The 20,836-nt window shown below is 40.7% G+C and overlaps 1 protein-coding gene across 1 annotated transcript in view; it reads left to right on the plus strand.

Annotated features, from left to right (window-relative positions):
* LOC111963827 (FCH and mu domain containing endocytic adaptor 2) overlaps positions 1-20,622 on the plus strand; it is a 96,534-nt gene extending 75,912 nt beyond the window's left edge. Inside the window, 5 exon segments of the mRNA XM_070443538.1 lie at positions 4,689-4,844; positions 5,682-5,814; positions 6,145-6,344; positions 16,506-16,735; positions 17,055-20,622. Of these exon segments, the coding sequence (XP_070299639.1) occupies positions 4,689-4,844; positions 5,682-5,814; positions 6,145-6,344; positions 16,506-16,735; positions 17,055-17,077 (742 nt within the window). The 3' untranslated portion in view covers positions 17,078-20,622.
* The last annotated feature ends 214 nt before the right edge of the window (positions 20,623-20,836 follow it).

A 20,836-nucleotide genomic window follows, 5' to 3' on the forward strand; every position in this document is an offset into this window, starting at 1 on the left:
AACATTTCTTAACAACGCCCTTTCCTCTCAAACAAGTCTCTGCTTGTTCCTCTCCTCCACTCTCACCTGAACCTAACCCACTTCTTGTCGGCGCCGGTACTTCCGGCGCCGAAAAGAGATGGCTGCCTCGCTTCATGTTCCTTGGAAAATATGCAGTATTTTGTTTTTTACGTGTTATTTCTACATCGGTACCCCGGGTAATCTAGGTTTCATACATACAGTCGGAGGAACTACTGAATATACGATTAACGTCAACTCATCATCTTCTACCAGGGAATATGACTTCCCGAAACGGATCCAGTGTTTTGCCTTCCACACAATACAATGGATCTAATCCCAGCCGGCGACCCTGTGCGACGCCGAAAAAAGGGGAAAACGTGGCGGTCTCGTGGTCAGGCTTCGGAGACCGGGCACATCCGCTCCACTCCCTAGCATACTACTCGCCAATGTCCAGTCTCTTACAATAAGGTTGATGAAATCCGAGCACGGGTAGCATTCCAGAGAGACATCAGGGATTGCAACGTGCTCTGCTTCACGGAAACATGGCTAACTCAAGGGACGCTAACGGAGTCGGTGCAGCCAGCTGGTTTCTTCATGCATCGCGCGACAGAAACAAACATCTTTCCGGTAAGAAGAGGGGCGGGGGGGTATGCCTTATGATTAACGAGAAGTGGTGTATCATCATAACAACACACAAGAACTCAAGTCTTCTGTTCACCTGATCTAGAACTCCTCACAATCAAATGTCGACCGCATTATCTACCAAGGGAATTCTCGTCAATCATAATCACAGCCGTATACATTCCCCCCAAGCAGACCATCGATGGCCCTGAACGAACTTTATCTGACTCTTTGTAAACTGGAAACCACACCCCTGAGGCTGCATTCATCGTAGCTGGGATTTAACAAGGCTAATCTAAAAACAAAACTCCCTAAATTCTATCAGCATATCGATTGTGCTACCAGGGCTGGAAAAACACTAGACCATTGTTATACTAATTCCGCGACGCTTATAAGGCCTCCCCGCCCCCCTTTCGGAAAAGCTGACCACGACTCCATTTTGTTGATTCCAGCATCTCTCTCTTTTCCTCCCCACCGCCGCCCCCCCCCCCCCTCCCCCCCTCTCTCCCCCTCCCCCCCCCCCCTCCCCACCTTCCCTCCCTTCCGTTTTCTTCCCCTTTCCTCCCTTTTTCTTCCCCCCCTTTCCCCCCCCGCCCCCCTCTCTTCTCCTTCCCCTTTCCTCCCCCTCCTCCCCCCCCCTTTCTCCTCCCCCTTTTCCCCCCCCCCACCCTAATTTTTCCCCTTCACCTTTTCCCCTCCTCCCTTCCCCCTCCTTTTCCTCATCCCCCCCTCCTTCCCCCCCACTTTTTCCCCTGTCTGTGCGTCTGTCTGTCTTTCTCTGTCTGTGCGTCTGTCTGTGCGTCTGTGTGTGCAATGATTTTGGTTAGACCGACACTACTCTTTCAGAGTGGATAACCCACATGGGGCAGATTATAGTCTGGGACATAGAAAACATACACCCTTTTATTAGTTAACTGCTGTTAAATTGCTGCTGTGCAAAATGATTATTTTTGCAGGGATTAGCAAATGGAACATTTCATAAGCAGTGCAGTGGACACACAGGGCATGGTTRGGGCTCGCACGTAGACCACACCACAGCAGACTGGGATGGGGCTACCGGGCCTTGTTTACATTTGGACTGAGTTAGCCTTGGCCTGAGTTGTCCAGGGTCGAATTTAGACGTGGATGAGTTAGATTTGGAGTTAAACGAGAGGACTAACTAAGACTGAGACTGTGCACTGCCTCGGACTACAATTCCAATAAAGGTACAATACTGTGATAGACTGGACTAGTGGGCAGATGTTTAACCCTTTGTGTTAATGCTCTGCTGTGCCACTCAGGTGCATAGTGAAGATCACAGGTTTAACACTAGAACCGCTGGGCTTTTCAGCCTATAAGTAGATARAGAACGTTTCCGGGCGTCCCCTTTAGCATACTCATCAGATGTATATCAACCTTGCCCAAGACAGGAGATGATTGTGGACTACAGGAAAAAGAGGACCGAGCGCGCCCCCATTCTCATCGACGGGGCTGCAGTGGAGCAGGTTGAGAGCTTCAAGTTCCTTGGTGTCCACATCACCAACAAATTAACATGGTCCAAGCACACCAAGACAGYCGTGAAGAGGGCACGACAAAACCTATTCCCCCTCAGGAGACTGAAAAGATTTGGCATGGGTCCTCAGATCCTCAAAAGTTTCTACAGCTGCACCATYGAGAGCATCCTGACTGGTTGCATCACTGCCTGGTATGGCAACTGCTCGGCCTCCGACCACAAGGCACAACAGAGGGTAGTGTGAACGGGGCCAAGCTTCCTGCCATCTAGGACCTCTATACCAGGCGGTGTCAGAAGAAGATCCTAAAAATTGTCAAAGACTCCAGCCACCCTTGTCATAGACTGTTCTCTCTGCTACCRCACGGCTAGCGGTACCGGAGCCCTAAGTCTAGGTCCAAGAGGCTTCTAAACAGCTTCTACCCCCAAGCCATAAGACTCCTGAACACCTAATCAAATGGCTACCCAGACTATTTGCATTGCCCCCCTCACCCTCTTTTACACTGCTGCTACTCTTTGTTGTTATCATCTATGCATAGTCACTTTAATAACTCTACCTACATGTACAGTTGAAGTCGGAAGTTTACATACACTTAGATTGGAGACATTAAAACTMATTTTTCAACCACTCCACAAATGTCTTGTTTAGACGACAAAAGTCGTTTAGGACATCTACTTTGTGCATGACACGGATCTCCCGGTTGCGGCCGGCTGCGACAGAGCCTGGGCGCGAACCCAGCCCAGCCTGGGCGCGAACCCAGAGACTCTGGTGGCGCAGCTAGCACTGCGATGCAGTGCCCTAGACCACTGCGCCACCTGGGAGATGTAGAAAATTTGTGGCCAGAACTGAAAAAGCTTGTGCGAGCAAGGAGGCCTACAAACCTGTCTCAGTTACGCAAGCCACCTGTCACCTGTCAAAAGTCACCCAACTTATTGTGGGAAGCTTGCGGAAGGCTACCGAAATATTTGACCCAAGTTAAACAATTTAAAGGCAATGCTACCAAATACTAATTGAGTGTATGTGAACTTCTGACCCACTGGGAATGTGATGAAAGAAATAAAAGCTGAAATAAATAATACTCTCTACTATTTTTCTGAAATGTCACATTCTGAAAATAAAGTGGTGATCCTAACTGACCTAAAACAGGGAATTTTTACTAGGATTAAATGTCAGGAATTGTGAAAAACTKAGTTTAAATGTATTTGGCTAAGGTGTATGTAAACTTCCGACTTCAACTGTACATATTAYCTGAACTAACCGGTGCCCCCGCACATTGACTCTGTACCRTTACCGCTGTATATAGTCTCGCTATTGTTATTTTACTGCCACTTTTTAATTACTTTATTTCTTATTCTTATCCGTATTTCCTTAAACTGCGTTGTTGGTTAGGGATTCGTAAGTAAGCATTTTATTGTACAACACCTGTTGTATTCGGTGCATGTGACTAATAAAATTTGATTTGCTAAGTAGTGCATAAACAATTATAAAGGATGTGGAAATATATCCATGAGAAGATATAAAAACAATCGTTATTTGTTTGGATAGAGTCAAGGATAAGTTTTGTAACGTTCTACAAAGTCCTAGTGAAAAAAGGTATAGCTTATTTTCRTTCCCTACAATAAAACATTACAGTGTAATACATTTGATCAATTTGATTTGTAGATTTGGTTGGTAATAGAGTTATAGTAAGTAATACAGTTAAGTTTCAGCTTCTTTTGACAATGTGGAGAGTAAAAGATATAACCAGGCGGTTGTCACTCTCCATCACTGATATGGAGTACAGCTCCGCTGGTATGTTGTTTTGCGCAGGTCCCTACTCTGTTTGTTCACGGTTCCGAGCAGGCTAGTCTTCTTTGCAATCAACTTGTCTGCCAGGGAAATTGATGTGAAGAAGTTGTTCGTTGTCACTGCCATTGCCCATGTAACGCTCTGAGTCTCAAAACCACAGGCTCAAACAGTCGTTCACCTTCTGGCCTGGATTCATCTTTCCCCAGATATGGAAAGCCATTGAGCAAGTACTTGGTTTCGACATCGGCGGCCAACCAAAACTTGTGTCCAGTTTGTTGGCCATGTATTGGGTGAAATGGCACCGAGATTTGGTTTTGGAATAGTTGCTCATCAACAGTTATATTCTCTCCTGGCAATGCAGTTCTTCACACAACATTTCCAGGTGTCTGAGACGGCGATGATCTTGGTCCGTCTGCAAGCGTGTTGGTATCCTTCCCATCAAAATGCAGGTGTCTCATAATCTCTGAAGCGGTTGCGTGGCATGGTCTCTTGGGGGGAAAAAGTTAACCTCAAACCTATCAGATCAAATTGATATGAGCTTTGAGTTCATGCATAGACATGTCCCACGTACTGTTTCTTTTTCTGTGCGCATCCGCGGCAGTACAATCTCTAATGTGCTGCAACATCAACATGTCACTTGAACAAAACTATCCAGTGTGGAGGCAAATTTGTCTCTTTGCGTGAGCTGTAGGGCCTGCTCTCTTTCTTTGCTGCTTTTCTCGTCTCCTTAGGTGTGTTGAAGATCACAGGTTTAACCCCTTTCACGTGCCGCTCTCCTTCACCCTCTAGGTGCATAGTAAAGATCACTGGTGACATGACCCTGTCCTTCCCCATGGGTATCATCAAGGTGTTCACCAGTAACCCCTCCCCTGCCGTGCTCACCTTCAAACTGAAGAGCACGTCCAAACTGGAGCAGATCCTCCCCAACCAGACACTACTGTTCAGGTGAGTGGAGAAATTCCAACATTCTGATAACRTTTTATTCACAGTTGATATGGTTAACGTAAACATTCCTACAAYGTTTTAATGAACCTGATTGATGTGTGGTTACCATACAGGCATACAGGACCATAGAGAATCATTCAGCTATATCAGTAAAGACCAGATTCCAATACAGGTGTGTGCGTTTGGACCCAAAGAAAGGCTATAACACTGGTTGAACACCAGTGGACAAGACTTGAGCATATCAGGGTGGCAGCCCGTAGAGAGAGAGAGAGGTGTTGAGGGGATAGTGGTGGTGGTGGGGTGATGAGGGGAAACCTAGCTTGCGTCATTGAGGGGAAATTCTATTAGCATTGGTCATAAACCTATCATTATCCTGACAGCGAACTATTTTCCACCATTCCTCTTCAGACATCAGGTTCTCAACAGGCCATGTCTAGAGGAGTGTTGCGTCAGCTCTCAACAAGCGACAGTATCGCCTCTAAATTGAAGCTCCGTGTTGTGTTTTCTCCAGCATAGCCACCGTKTGTCTAGCCCTAGCCAACTTATTAGCAGTGAATCATCAGTGGAAAACAGACAGCAACCTGAGAGTCTCTTTGAAGAGTGGATTCCTTTCTTCCCCCAAAGGAAAAGAGGATCTTTTCTTCCTCGTTTTTCTTTCTGTCCTTCTCAGTCTGCTTCCTCTGGGTAACTCTGAGTCCACATGGCTGGACTAATTGAATCAAACGGAATTCATTTTTTAATAGCTGCGGGGCAATAAAAGGGTTTGCACACGCACAGAGCAATGAATACTTGAATCTCTGATAATTTCCTGTGTGTGTGTGTGTGTGTGTTATCCAGTGATCCCTCGCAAAGTGACACTAATACCAAGGACTTTTGGTTCAACATGCAAGCTCTCACATCCTACCTCAGGAAAGCATCAGAGCAGAACCCTGCTGCATCCTACTACAATGTGGACATCCTCAAATACCAGGTTAGTCCCAGACTAAACTAAATACTCACTTTAGTATATTGTATACGCCTACAGTATATACTCCAGAAGTAAAATAAGTTATACTCAAAATGAAACATTTATTACCATCAAATGTGTGTTTGTAAATGTATTTATTTCATATATTGTTAGTGTATTAATTGTTTTGGCTTCTCTCCAATAATATGGTCTTTGCTGTTTTCCTTCTGACCTTATGCTGTGTCACTGGGTGTACAGGTGTCCTCTAATGGGATCCAGTCCACCACTCTGAACCTGGCAGTGTACTGGAAGTGCACCCCCGCTACCACTGACTTGACCTGTCCCTCTGTCTAGGTGTCCTCTAATGGGATCCAGTCCACCCCTCTGAACCTGGCAGTGTACTGGAAGTGTACCCCCACCACCACCGACCTGAGGCTGGACTACCGTTACAACCCAGAGTCCATGCTCTGCCCCGGCCCTCTTTCCAACGTACAGGTCCTAGTGCCTGTAGACGGGGAGGTCATCAACATGCAGTCCCTGCCCAATGCTGTCTGGTGAGAGAAACGACCAGAGAACATGTGGACAGCAGTACTATTTAGTTTATATATATATATATTTTTTTTTTAACCCCTCGACCCCCCCCCCTGTTTCAGAGGTACTAATATATTTTAGTTTTTTTTACAGCTTTTTTTGCTACATATACATACATTTTACATACAGATTTAGCATACACATTTTACATACAACTTTTACATAAATGGTACTTTTATATTTGAAGCAGTCACATAACAATAATACAATACCAAACATAAACTTTTTAATCCCAACCCTCAGCCACTCTCAGCCCATCCCACCTATCACCATAGACCTCGTTTGGTTTCCATGTGCTGTATATTTTTCATTGTGCTGTGATGTTTTACATAATTTTTTTAACCTTTCTAATCGTATAGTATCCACAGATTTGACTAGTTGACACCTTTTCCTACGAGTATTATTATATTATTTATTGACTGACTATGGCTTTCCAAATCGCCCAACAATGCTATTTGTAAAGTTCATTTTAAGTGCATGTTGTGATTTTTTTTTAACAATTCCTGAACCTGTGAGCTGACATGGTTGTATGCCCCATATACACTGCTCAAGAAAATAAAGGGAACACTTAAAACACAATGTAACACATTTGTGGCCTGCTGGAGGTCATTTTGCAGGGCTCTGGCAGTGCTCCTCCTTGCACAAAGGTGGAGGTAGCGGTCCTGCTGCTGGGTTGTTGCCCTCCTATGGCCTCCTCCACGTCTCCTGATGTACTGGCCTGTCCTCCTGGTAGCGCCTCCATGCTCTGGACACTACGCTGACAGACACAGCAAACCTTCTTGCCACAGCTCGCATTGATGTGCCATCCTGGATGAGCTGCACTACCTGAGCCACTTGTGTGGGTTGTAGACTCTGTCTCATGCTACCACTAGAGTGAAAGCACCGCCAGCATTCAAAAGTGACCAAAACATCAGACCAGGAAGCATAGGAACTGAGAAGTGGTCTGTGGTCACCACCTGCAGAACCACTCCTTTATTGGGGGTGTCTTGCTAATTGCCTATAATTTCCACCTTTTGTCTATTCCATTTGCACAAACAGCATGTGAAATTTATTGTCAATCAGTGTTGCTTCCTAAGTGGACCAGTTTGATTTCACAGAAGTGTGATTGACTTGGAGTTACATTGTGTTGTTTAAGTGTTCCCTTATTTTTTTGAGCAGTGTAATATAGCAATCTGTTGGTGCAAGAATTTTATAAACTCAGCAACAAACAAAAAAGTCCCTTTTTCAGGACCATGTCTTTCAAAGATAATTTGTAAAAATCCAAATAACTTCACAGATCTTCATTGTAAAGGGTTTAAACACTGTTTCGCATGCTTGTTCAATGAACCATAAACAATTAATGAACATGCACCTGTGGAATGGTCGTTAAGACATTAACAGCTTACAGGACGGTAGGAAATTAAGGTCACAGTTATGAAAACTTAGGACCATAAAAGAGGCCTTTCTACTGACTCTGAAAAACACACAAAAAAAAGATGCCCAGGGTCCCTGCTCTTCTGCGTGAACGTGCCTTAGGCATGCTGCAAGGAGGCATGAGGACTGCAGATGTGGCCAGGGCAATAAATTGCAATGTCCGTACTGTGAGACGCCTAAGACAGCGCTACAGGGAGACAGGACGGACAGCTGATCGTCCTCGCAGTGGCAGACCGCGTGCAACAACACCTGCACAGGATCGGTACATCCGCACATCACACATGCGGGACAGGTACAGGATGGCAACAACAACTGCCCGTGTTAACACCAGGAACGCACAATACCTCCAGCAGCGCTCAGACTGCCCGCAATAGGCTGAGGGCTTGTAGGCCTGTTGTAAGACAGGTCCTCACCAGACATCACCGGCAACAACATCGCCTATGGGCACAAACCCACCGTCGCTGGACCAGACAGGACTGGAAAAAATGACCTTCACTGACAAGTCGCGATTTTGTCTCACCAGGGGTGATGGTCGGATTCGTGTTTATCGTCGAGGGAATGAGCATTACACCGAGGCCTGTACTCTGGAGTGGGATCGATTTGGAGGTGGAGGGTCCGTCATGGTCTGGGGGGTGTGTCACAGCATCATCGGATTGAGCTTTTTGTCATTGCAGCAATCTCAACGCTGTGCGTTAAAGGAAGACATCCTCTCCCTCGTGGTACCCTTCCTGCAGGCTCATCCTGACATGGCCCTCCAGCATGACAATGCCACAGCCATACTGCTCGTACTGTGCGAGATTTCCTGCAAGACAGGAATGTCAGTGTTCTGCCATGGCCAGCAAAGAGCCCGGATCTCAATCCCATTGAGCACGTCTGGGACCTGTTGGATCGGCGGGTGAGGGCTAGGGTCATTCCCCCCAGAAATGTCTGGGAACTTGCAGGTGCCATGGTGGAAGAGTGGGGTAACATCTCACAGCAAGAGCTGCCAAATCGGGTGCAGTCCATGAGGAGGAGATGCACTGCAGTACTTAATAACTTCTTGCGGATCAGTGGGACGCTACCGTCCAACCTGGCCAAATCGGTGAAATTGCAGAGCGCCAAATTCAAATTAAATTACTATAAATATTAAACTTATATCACAAGTGCAATACATCAAAATAAAGCTTAACTTGTTGTTAATCCAGCCGCCGTGTCAGATTTCAAAAAGGCAAACCATGCGATTATCTGAGGACAGCGCCCAGCACACAAATGCATAACAATTCATTTTCAACCAGAGAGTTGCGACACGAAAGTCAGAAATAGCGATATAATTATATGCCTTACCTTGAAGATCTTCTTCTGTTGGCACGTCAAAGGTCCCAGTTACATTACAAATGGTCCTTTTGTTCGATAAACTCCTTCTTTATATTCAATTAAAAACTCAGTTTAGCTGGCGCGCTTCAGTCAATAACCACTCGTTTTGCCTTCTTCAAAATGCATACAAAATTAATCCCAAACATTACAAATAAATTACCAAACAAGTCAATCAACGTTTATAATCAACCCTTAGGTACTCTAATACGCAAATAATTATAAAATTTAAGACGGAGAATCGTTATTGTCTTTACCGGAGACAAATACCAAAGAACGCGCTCTCATTGACGCGCTTGGAAACACTACAGCCAAAATGGGAGCCACCTAGAAAAACTACAATTCTGGCTCTTTTTTCCAAAAACCAGCCTGAAACTCTTTCTAAAGACTGTTGACATCTAGTGGAAGCCCTAGGAATTGCAATCGGGCACGATTTCACCCTATTATAAAAGTGCCGCCATTGAAATCAGTGGTAGATATTTTTTGGGGGGGGGGGGTTTGTCCTCAGGGTTTCGCCTGCATTTCAGTTCTGTTTATACTCACATACATTATTTTAACAGTTTTTAGAAACTGAGTGTTTTCTATCCAAATCTACCCATTATATGCATATCCTAGCTTCTGGGCCTGAGTATCAGGTAGTTTACTTTGGGCACACTTTTCATCCGGACGTCAAAATACCGCCCCCTATCCCAAAGAAGTTAATGCAGCTGGTGGCCACACAAATACTGACTGTTACTTTTGATTTTGACCTCCCCTTTGTTCAGGGACACATTATTCCATTTCTGTTAGTCACATGTCTGTGGAACTTGTTCAGTTTAGGTCTCAGTTGTTGAATCTTGTTATGTTTATACAAATATTTACACATGTTAAGTTTGCTGAAAATAAACGCAGTTGACAGTGAGAGGCGTTTCTTTTTTTTCTTTTTTTTTCTGTTGAATCAAGTGTAGTTTTTGTACCAGTTCATAAACCATATGCCATGGAATTGGTACATTGAAAGTCTCTTACCATTTATTTTGCAACCTGTATGGCGCAGCTGTCAACAATTTTGTCCTCAAATGAAACTGGTATATTTTTCTATTTATGCCAGTTCCTTTCAGCCAATTTGTATCTCTAATATTTGGCAGGGAAACCAAGTTCCCTACCTTCTCCCTTTTCCACTTGCCTCCTCTATTTTTGTGGTAGTTCTGCAATCAGTTGGTTGTAAATTTGGATTGAGCAGATATTCCCATATATTTTCGATAACTGCATGTGTGACATAACTCCTCCGTGTCTATTCATAATATCATGAATAAATATAATACTTTTTTTTTATCCATAAAGAATGTTTTTTTAATTAATTAGTATATTTCAGTTTAACTATATTTGTTGTAATATTTGTTCTATCTTTTATGGAGGATAAAACTGAAGTTGTAAACAGCWTTGTATGGCTTGTTTAAGAAAAGGCGATACTTTAAACAAAATTAAATGTTCAATTAGTCGGAAATGAGAAGTTGTATAAAGGCAAAAAGGCAATTTTTGAACAAAGGATGAGCCTTTTTTAATAATCTACTGGAGAACCATTTTGGGTTTAAGTATGACTTATGCATGAGTGAAGATTTTAGTGAGGTTTAAAGCGTTAATATTTAATCATTTTAGCCCACCCCTAAACTCATATTCATTATATAAATAGGCACGTTTAATTTTGTCTGGCTTAGCATTCCAAATAAAATGAAATATTTTTTGCTCATATTATTTAAAAAATGAGTCCTCTGGAGTAGACAGTGCCATTAGTAAGTACGTAAACTGTGATAGGACCAAAGAGGTAATCAATTTTTCCATAAATAAGTATTTACCTTTCCATGGTTGCAGAATCTTATCTATTTTTGCTAACTTTCTATTGAAATTCTGGTAAGTTCATTTATATTTTTTGAGATGTGAATACCAATTAGGTCTACTTCACCATCCGCCCATTTTATTGGTAAACTACAAGGTAGTGTAAGCACTGTATTTTTTTACGTACCAATACGTAATATGGTACACTTTTCATAATTAGGTTTTAATCCAGAGAGGCTAGAAAAGTGATCAAGATCTTCAATGAGACTGTGCAGAGATCCAGATTGCAGACTTGAGAAAAAACTAGAGTCATCGGCATACATTGACACTTGTTTTTATCCCCAGGATTTCTAACCCCTTGATGTTCTTGTTGGATCTAATTTTAATAGTTGGCATTTCAATGGCCATAATAAATAGATATGGAGACAACGGACAGCCTTGTTTTACTCTTCTTAAAAGCTCAATACTTTCTGAGAAGTAACCATTATTTACATTGAAGTGTTAGAGCCCTTCAGTTTTTTAAATGGACTGGATCTTTATACTTACCATTATGGATACCGCTTTAGTAGTAATGAAATCAGACCTTCTTGTTGAGTACCTGAAAGTYTACCATTTGTATAAGAGTAATTGAAACAGGCTAATAATGGATCTTTGAGTGCATAAAAAAAGGTCTGATATACCTCTRCTGGTATACTGTCAAGCCCTGGTGTTTTTCCAGACTGAAAAGATTGTATTGCATCAAAAAGTTCCTCTTCTGTAAGTTGGCCTTCACACAGGTCTTTCTGTAAATGTGTTAATTTTACATGATGATTATTATTATTATTAGGAAAGAAATCCTTACAGTTAACATCATTCAGTGGAAATGGAAGAGACTGAAAATAGAACATATGCTTAAAATATTTTGCTTCCTTTTTCAAAATATAATTTGGTGAATCATGGATAWCTCCATTTGTAACAAGTTTCTGTAAATAATGTTTGTGCATTTTTAACCTTTTTCCATCCAATTCACTATATTTTGTAATACATTACACTTGATCGTTAATAAGTACCTCCATTTATTTTAGTTTTTTTCTATTTTGTGCCTCTATAGTACAGTTTCCATTACCATCTACCTGCGATGTTACTTCCTTTATTAGTCTAATCTCTTTTGACCTAAACTGCTTTTGTTTAAATGATGAATATTGTATTGAATGGCCTCTAAAAGTACATTTGAAAGTGTCCCATACAATAAGGGGATCTGTTGTACCTATGTTATGCAAAAAAAAAAGTAAATTATAAATTATTTTGTCTTAGTTAAGAGATTTATTATTTTGTCTTAGTTAAAAATGGTCATCCAATAGGCTTTGATTACATTTCCATTATCCCTGTCCACGTGGAAATACTGTAAGAGTTATATGGAGGCCAATTAGATGGTGGTCCAATCATATTCTGTAAGAGTTATATGGAGGCCAATTAGATGGTGGTCTGATCGCATTCGGTCTCCTATTAAAACTTTTAAAAACTTTTGATGCCAGCAAGAACGAGACTAGGAAGTAATCAAGACGGCTAGCTTGATTAAGCATCCTCCATGTATATCTCACTAGGTCAGGGTTTTTCAACCTCCATATATCCACGAGTTCTAATGTATCCATGATCTTTGTGATCTCCTTAAGTGCTTGAGGGTGATAGTTTGTAGAATGATTTCCTTTACGATCCATCGAGGTACTTAAAACCGCGTTATAATCTCCCACCGTAATATCCGATTATTTTGTTGCTTGTGCGCTCAATAAATTATTATATATATTTTCGAAGAAGTGTGGGTCATCATTATTTGGCCCATATAGATTAATTAGCCAGATCTGTTTTTGGTCCAATAGCATATTTAAAATAATCAATTTTCCTTGCGGATCTGTTTGTGCCATCTGATCAAAATTTGTATCAATTAGTATAATCACACCTTTTGAGTTTCTTTGCCCATGACAAAAATCTATTTCTCCCTCCCAGTCCTTTTCCCACCCAACCTCATCTATATTTGTAGAATGAGTTTCCTGTAAACAATAGATATTATATWCTCTCCGTTTCATGTGAAAATGTATAGCTTTTTTTATGATCTGCTATACTTATTTCCGCACTTACCATAATGATACCCAAGTTTCAATTATACTTACCACAACCAATGTTTTGTAAACTTACCATTAAAAAGCACCATGATGATAGTGTCCAAATAGTTGTACCATAATAATTTGCAACTTTGTAAACCTCCAATTGTCCTAATATTCCACCCACTAAAACCTCCCCCCATATCTAGGTCTGTTCAACCATCTCCCTGACTCATGACGTACCTTTGTGTCCTAAGGCAAACCCTTGGCCGCCAATTGGAGTTGCCCAAAGGGAAATATGGGCAGTCCCATGATAACATAAATAACTATGAGGGTGCTTAAGGGAACTAACCAAATAACATGGAAAACAGTCAGAAAAAAAAAAATAGTACCAATAATAGATCATATGAATAGAAATAATAACAGCACAATCTTATAAATGCATGCTCATATTTTGAAAGTCCTAGCAAGGCATGTCAGCCCATCCTGCTCAGTTCATTGGATTAAATTGWTCGAAAATYTTTGGAAAAATTAAGAGAAAACAACCTACATATCGCAAGACCAGTCCCTTTTTTTTATATCCATTACATGCAAGACATATTTCATGTAGTCCTCATATAGCCTGTTGTATTCCGACCAAAAAAGGAGGAAGGAAAAAGGAACATAGATTCTAACGGCCGCTAATGACTGCAAGTAAAAATGTGTCTTAGGCATCACACTGCCCATAAAGGAATACCCAAGTTTAACTTACAATCGACTCTGACACAGCCATGGCACGATAGCCAAGAATACATGCATTACTGACAATTCAGAGCGAGTAAACCTGTAAAACCAACCCTCTCTCCACCGATACACATTTTGTTTTTATTCCAGGGTCGTTGCTCTATCACCTCGGCTGTTTTACACATAGGCCTATATCATTAGGATCAATAATATAAAAGGTAGCATAAATAGCTTATATAGAAATATAATATACCTCTCTCTCGCTTAGAGAAGTGCTTCCATAAGCCAGTGATTGTGTTAGTTCTACCGTTAACTTCAATCAGTTTATCCGTCTTAACCAGCCCGCCACACACTAATAGAGACAACAACCCTGTTGACAATACCTACTCCATTTGCCGGTGTGTATCGGAACAATAATCATCCTTTACATTTTTTATATTAAGATTGATATTTTAAATGTAAATAGGTAACACCAATTATTTTAGGATCGTATAGGCCTATTCCAATAGAGAACCGGTTTTTAGTTATATAATAATTTTGCCTTATAATAAATCTATTAATATTTATTAMGTTTTATCTTAAAAGCTAATCGTTCCGATTCACATCGGCGAACAAGGGCCGCACTATATACCAGCTTTTAAGTCATAATATACCCGACCTCTACAATTAGGCCATATCATATCAAASWAMAAAAACAACCTTGGTATTTCTAATGTTCAATCTTCGAATTTAATAAATAAACAATCATAAAGGAAAAAGATCAGCCTTACCCAACTTCGTCTTCCCCTGAATCAAAACCTGATATTGCGCCCAAAGTTCCATATTGCCTAAATAGAAAAAGGATAAGTTCGTCATACCCATTCTGCATTACCATCCACGTCCAACCTTATTTTAAGTAAACATAGTCCACGGTTCCATACTGCATGAAAAAATAAAAATAAAAGTAGTTTATGTAAAAAACAAATTAATCAAATCAAACGTTATTAGTCACAGGCGCCGAATACAACAGGTGTAGAACTTACAGTGACATGCTTACTTACGAGCCCCTTAACCGACAGTGCAGTTTCAAAAAATACGGATAAGAGATAAAAGTAACAAGTAATTAAAGCAGTAAAAAATAACATATACAGGGGTATATAGCCGGTACAGAGTCAATGTGTGGGGGCACCGGTTAGTTGAATCCATGTTTACTGTGTAATGCGGTGCAAATATGTATCGGGAACTACTTCAACAGGAGGTAGCTATCACTCACAGCCACGTTGTAATCTTGGAGTCCTTGAACATTTGGTTGTTTACATATAATTTATCGACCACTAGACGAACATTCTGCTTCTCTGCTCGGAGCCTTTTGAAAGTGGGGTACAGGGCACGTCGTCTCTCCACTATTTCATGGGGAAATTGTTCATTAATAGAGAATTGGGGTGTTCTTCAATTCCCTACCCTGTTGTAACTWGGCAATTTTAATTTTGTAGTGGGTTAGCATAGCTACGATCGGACGGGACCTTCCCTCTGCTCTGCAACCGAAATGGTGAGCCCTTTTGAGAATCAATTGTTTCCACCTGTTCATCTTGAGATTACGTTTCATGAACACCTTGACTTTTTCCTTTATTCCCATTATAATTATTTTTCATACTTCTGCACTTTAGATCAAGTAATTCGGCTTTCATTGTTTTATTATCATACCGTAGCCTCTCGGTAGTGTCTTTTAGGGAGTCCACGGTAGTTTTCAATATCTTATTATCCGCTCGTACTTCTTCCATCATTTTATTACTGTAATCCATTCCTGTTTTTAAGGCCTCAACCTCCCGCAGTAGCCCAGGCAATAGATCCAGTTTTTTAACTGCTTGCTCATACTTGTAAGCAATGCACTATCTCCTGGAGACGTGGTTATAAAAACGTCCCCCTCCAATGTTACATTTGCAATTTTAGACGGCTTCTCTTCAGTTTTGCTCGCAGAACTCGATCAAAGGTCTTCTCTTGTTCGCTTCTTTTTCGAGCTGATCAAGAAGTAGTTCCAGATTCTCTATTTATCCAGAATGTTTGTTTCGTAGTTATCAGCTAATCCTCCATTTTTTGTGATTAATTCGTGGGACAAGCTGTTCCTACCACGCTGCCACCTGCCAGTGACTGACGCTTTGATATATTGCTTGCTTGATTGATTCGAATTGACTGACTCGTATTGATAAATAGTTTTTCCATGACAAAAACAGACCACAACAGTCCAGACAGCACAGCACTAGCATCAGCTGTAAGCCTGGTTAATGTTGTACTGTACTTATCGCTAGCATTACCTGTGTTTTGTTGTTGTGTATCTAGTAACAGGAGTGTTTCCTCTAGGGTTTTTTTCCGGGGTGGGGGGCAGAGGTAGTGGCGAGGGTGGGGTGAATGACTTTTTTGTTACGTTACCGCYTTATTCTGAAATGTATAAAATATATTTTGCCCCTCATCAATCTATACACAATACCCCACAATGACAAAGCAAAAACAGGTGTCTAGAATTTTTTGGCAAAATTTTTGAAAATAATAAACAGAAATACTTTATTCACATAAGTATTCTCAGACTCTTTGCTACGAGACTCACAATTTACCTTTTTTTTTTTCCAGTGGTGGCAACGATTTAAAATGAATGAATTTAGGGGAAACACTGAATAGTGTATCTGTGTTTGTCATGTCTCTATGGTAGAGTGGAAGTGCAAATGCTTGTGTAAGATACACGTTCACATGTCTTCTTCCATCTCTTTCCACCAGGAACTCAGAGCTGAATAAGTCTYTATGGAAGCTGAGTGATATCTCAGAGAAGTCTGACAATGAAGGCTCGGGGTCTCTGAGGGCTAAGTTTGAGCTGTCGGATGGCCCGTCCACCCCAACCACCCTGGCTGTGCAGTTTATGAGCGAGGGGAGCACGCTGTCAGGGGTGGACATGGAGCTGTTGGGAGCCGGGTACAGACTGTCCCTCAACAAGAAGAGGTTTGCCACAGGTACGTATAGGACCAAGATCTAGTCACAGAATCTGACACCTGATAAAGGCTTCTGCAGCCGAAACATATGGGTGCAGGAATAAAGCAAAAGAGCATATATCATGTATGGTAGATTCTTTCTTTCCTACTCACCACATAATCTATTCTTACCTAGCTATAAGTGAATAGCTACARGTAATAACTACTAACTTGTCACCAATTTATTGTTTTAATGTATCTGTTGTGACTTGAGGTGTAGACACTCCCTTTTGGTTAGTTAAATGTGAATGACGTGGTCTATACTGGGGTCTAATATCTGTKTTGTTCCTTATTCTCCTAGGTCGTTACATGGCAGACTGTTGAGTAGGCACACCGGCCTGGACCCCCCCAAGCACAACGGCTCTATTGAAAGTTTTTATTTTCAATATTTTAGTCCTTTTTGTCATATTTATGGAACGGGAGGGTTAGAGGGGAGAGGTGCAGCGAATACAACAGGTTTTTGTGACACATCCAGACATTTTGGAAAGCGYCTTGATATTATGTCCCAATGCACCTGTCTGTCCCCGGGAAGAGAGAAGAGAGCTTCTTACTGCAGTAAAGCAGCACTGAGTATTGAACACTGTTTAAAAATAATAATAAAATAAAAATAAACATTGGGCTGTCAGGAAATGTAAAGGTATAGATATTGAGAAGTGTAATGCTTTCTGATTTAATTCAGACTTTTATAAAGTCAGAATCGTAGTGTTTTGTTATGTATAGGTGACAATGTATGGCTTATATATAAATATATATATATATTATATCAACAAAAAAAATTGGGGGGAAAATTATGCACTAACAATCTTTCCGGACATTTTATTTTCTCTCCTTTGTAAATGTTCTGTGTATTCCACTGAAGCTCTTGAGTAACAAAGATTTTGTGTAAAACAGTGAGAAGAGAAGATGTGAGAAGGCCAAACTTTCTTCCCTCACCCCTCTCTCCTTCTCTTCTCCAGTCGAAATACGGTCGCTGAGTATTGTACTTGAGACTTAACTCGAGATCTCTTTTTACAGATATTTTTTTTTCTGGGCTCTTTCTATTCTGATTGTGTGCAATGAAGAAAATGAAGTAGAAGCTGTCTTAAACTAAACAGCTTCTCTAAAAMTGTCATGGCACAAGCTTAATTGGTTGTATGTTGCTTCAGACAACCATACAAAGTACATTTTAAGTGTTCTCGTTCAAAGGCAAAAAACAATTTGTGGGCTGCACGTTTCGTCACAATATTGTTTTGAACATTGGTTTTAGGACTGATGCCCGACTGATCATTCCACTCAATGCATTGTCAATTGGTGCCGATGAATATTAATCAAAAGTGCATTACAGTGGCTTGGAAATATAATTACATTACTAAAGAAGGCAAATAATTCRTAGGAAAACCTTTTGTCATCATTTTGATGTTGCTATATTGACTTTAGATGCAGTATAATGTTTGCTGGCTAGCTAAGACTGAGAGGAATCTACCGGATAGCTAACGTTAGCATTGCTAGCTATTTTTGACGAACTGTGCTAAGTAAGAAATGTTGTTATATCTGCATAAAGTACATTTGACAACATGATAATGATGGCAAAGTTGTTTCTTACTAAATATTTGCCTACTTGAGCAATGTCATCGTATTTCCATGCCACTRTAGTGTAATTYAGACAAAACCGTCATTAGCCCCCGTTCTACTTTTGGGTATCAATATGGCTGTGACGTCTAGAACATTGATAACAATGGCAATGACACGGCCGAGTGGCAGGCGCAACCCATACTTAACTGACCTCAGTGCCTCTTCTTTACTGTGGATAAATTCAWAGAGAAACGTGCCTATCTTTTCTTTCTGCCCTTTTGTATGTTAAAAAAAACACCGCTAACAAAAAAAGAAAGCACTAATCTTGTGCCTGTTGTTGTTGTTTTATAATAGTACTGTTTTCGGACATTGAAAGGAAAATGCCTCCAGTTTCTACACCAGTCAAACCCAAAGGCATCTTGTCTTCCAGAAACCACTGATCCAGTGGGACTCACTGTCTCAGTTCTCTCTTTGCTACGATGTCACCTTTTGAAAGTCTTTTCTATCTTGGGTATTTTTCTCTCTTTGATCAGAGAGAGAGAGATCTTTGTTCCCAAAAAGCCTTCTGTCTATTTAAGAGCACTGGGCAGCCTACTGACCTAGCTTCTTAATCAAAATCAGGCCAAATCAATTCTAGAAATGCCTTTAAGAAAATATACCTTGACATCTGTTGATGACGGTAATATAACGCTAYCCAGTCGGGATAGGTTACATACTGTAACTGCCATGTTTGCCTGTGAGGAGAGAGACAAAGGTTCTTGGTGCTGACTTGATGTCATACTGAGTGATTCATTCTTGCCTTATATACCAATGGAGGACCAGTATCTAGGGCTACATCTCCTAGATGGAGGGATATGCATACACGTTATGTAGCAGTTAGTTCTATCAATATCACAAAGATGTTTTTTGTATGCCTTTTTTATCCAATGCCTCCTCCCCAAAACCATTGTTTTGACATAGGTATAGGTAAATGATCAGTAGTGTATTGTCATTACAAACATTGATCATGGGCACATCAGCAACACTGGGATTGTGGACTATTTTCTAAAGGCCCCTCTAGGCATTGTAGGTTACTTCAATACTAGATTTGTACTGTTACTGTCAATCCTGTATGTGGCCATCTGACCACTGTATCCTTGTAGACACCTGGTCTTTGGAGCAGTTAGGGTTTGATACTGTTAACGTTCTCGCTGCTTCTGAAATGACAGCCTATGCCCCCACAGTATGTAGTTCAATTATTTTGTTTAATAGTAGTGCACTACGCCATTTCAGAGGCACTATGAGTAGATCTGGTTAATCCAAGCCTTTCTCTTACTTGTATAAAAAGGTGCCTTTMGTCACATCGCTTACTAGTTCATATGTGATCCGCCCATAGAGATAGATAGAGGACTCATCTCCATAGATATCCATCTCGACTCCTCTATGTATCTCTATCTATTTCTATTTATTTCTGTATCCAACCTGTCCTCAAAAATAAAACTGTTCAGTACAACAACAAAATACTTAGTCCATATGTGGCCACAGAATTGAATAACTATGAGAAAGAAGTMATTATTGTTTAACAATGTTGAATCGAGAAGCATTTTTTAAATATGATTTGTTTTGTACACAGTACGATTCGGTCAAGATTTAGTTTTGTAGGGCATGGATTAATCTGAATCGCCACTGTTTTATTGGAAATGTTTAAATTGTATGTACATTTTTTTTTTTTTAAGATGAGGTTTGCAACCTTCAGTAGCATTGTAGAGGCAGATACTTTAGTTGTATGATGGGTAAAATAATACACCAAAAAACTCAACATTTATTTAAATCTCTTCAAGAACACTATGACACCATACTGTCCCAACCAAATGATGTGAGGTTATCTGAATGGAGTTTACTAAACGAAAGCATTAGCAGGTAGCAGGTGAGGAACGTTTAGAGTGGAACAACATATTCTTTGTGGCGTTCTCCTTTAAACAGCACAGGCTACTCTCGATTCACCCCTTCGATCAGAGAAACCCCACACAGAAACGGGAATATATATTCAACGTATATTTAGCAAGCTGGTTCTTGCTGTCTCTACATAACACCCTGTGATTTTTTYKGGGGGGGGTGGGGGCTTGTCATTATGGTAATTMTTTGTATGTCTGTCAAAAGGAGAGTTAAAAAAAGCAAAATTGTGTGTATATGATTTCTCATGAAATGTACATTTTTACAAATATCTCAGCCACTTTTTTTCTGTTCTTCTCTTCATGATCRATCTCAATATGCCTGTATTAAATGTGTAATATATGAATACATACATGTGTATATAAAAATGACTACTTAAAATGGTGTCTCTTGTATGTTATTTTTTCTTCCTGTGTGAATCATCTAGATTCTAAATGTAGATCCTAAATTCATGATGCCTTATAAGGCTATTGTCAAGGGGAGATCATTCAGAGATCACTATCATGTCAACAACAAAAAATCTGACATGAACCCTATGTCAACTAAAGGTAAATTCATAACTAGGTCACTATGTGCAAGAACAATCTGTAAGGGACACAC

The sequence above is a fragment of the Salvelinus sp. IW2-2015 genome, linkage group LG5, assembly GCF_002910315.2.
Source record: "Salvelinus sp. IW2-2015 linkage group LG5, ASM291031v2, whole genome shotgun sequence".
Lineage (NCBI taxonomy): Eukaryota > Metazoa > Chordata > Actinopteri > Salmoniformes > Salmonidae > Salvelinus > Salvelinus sp. IW2-2015.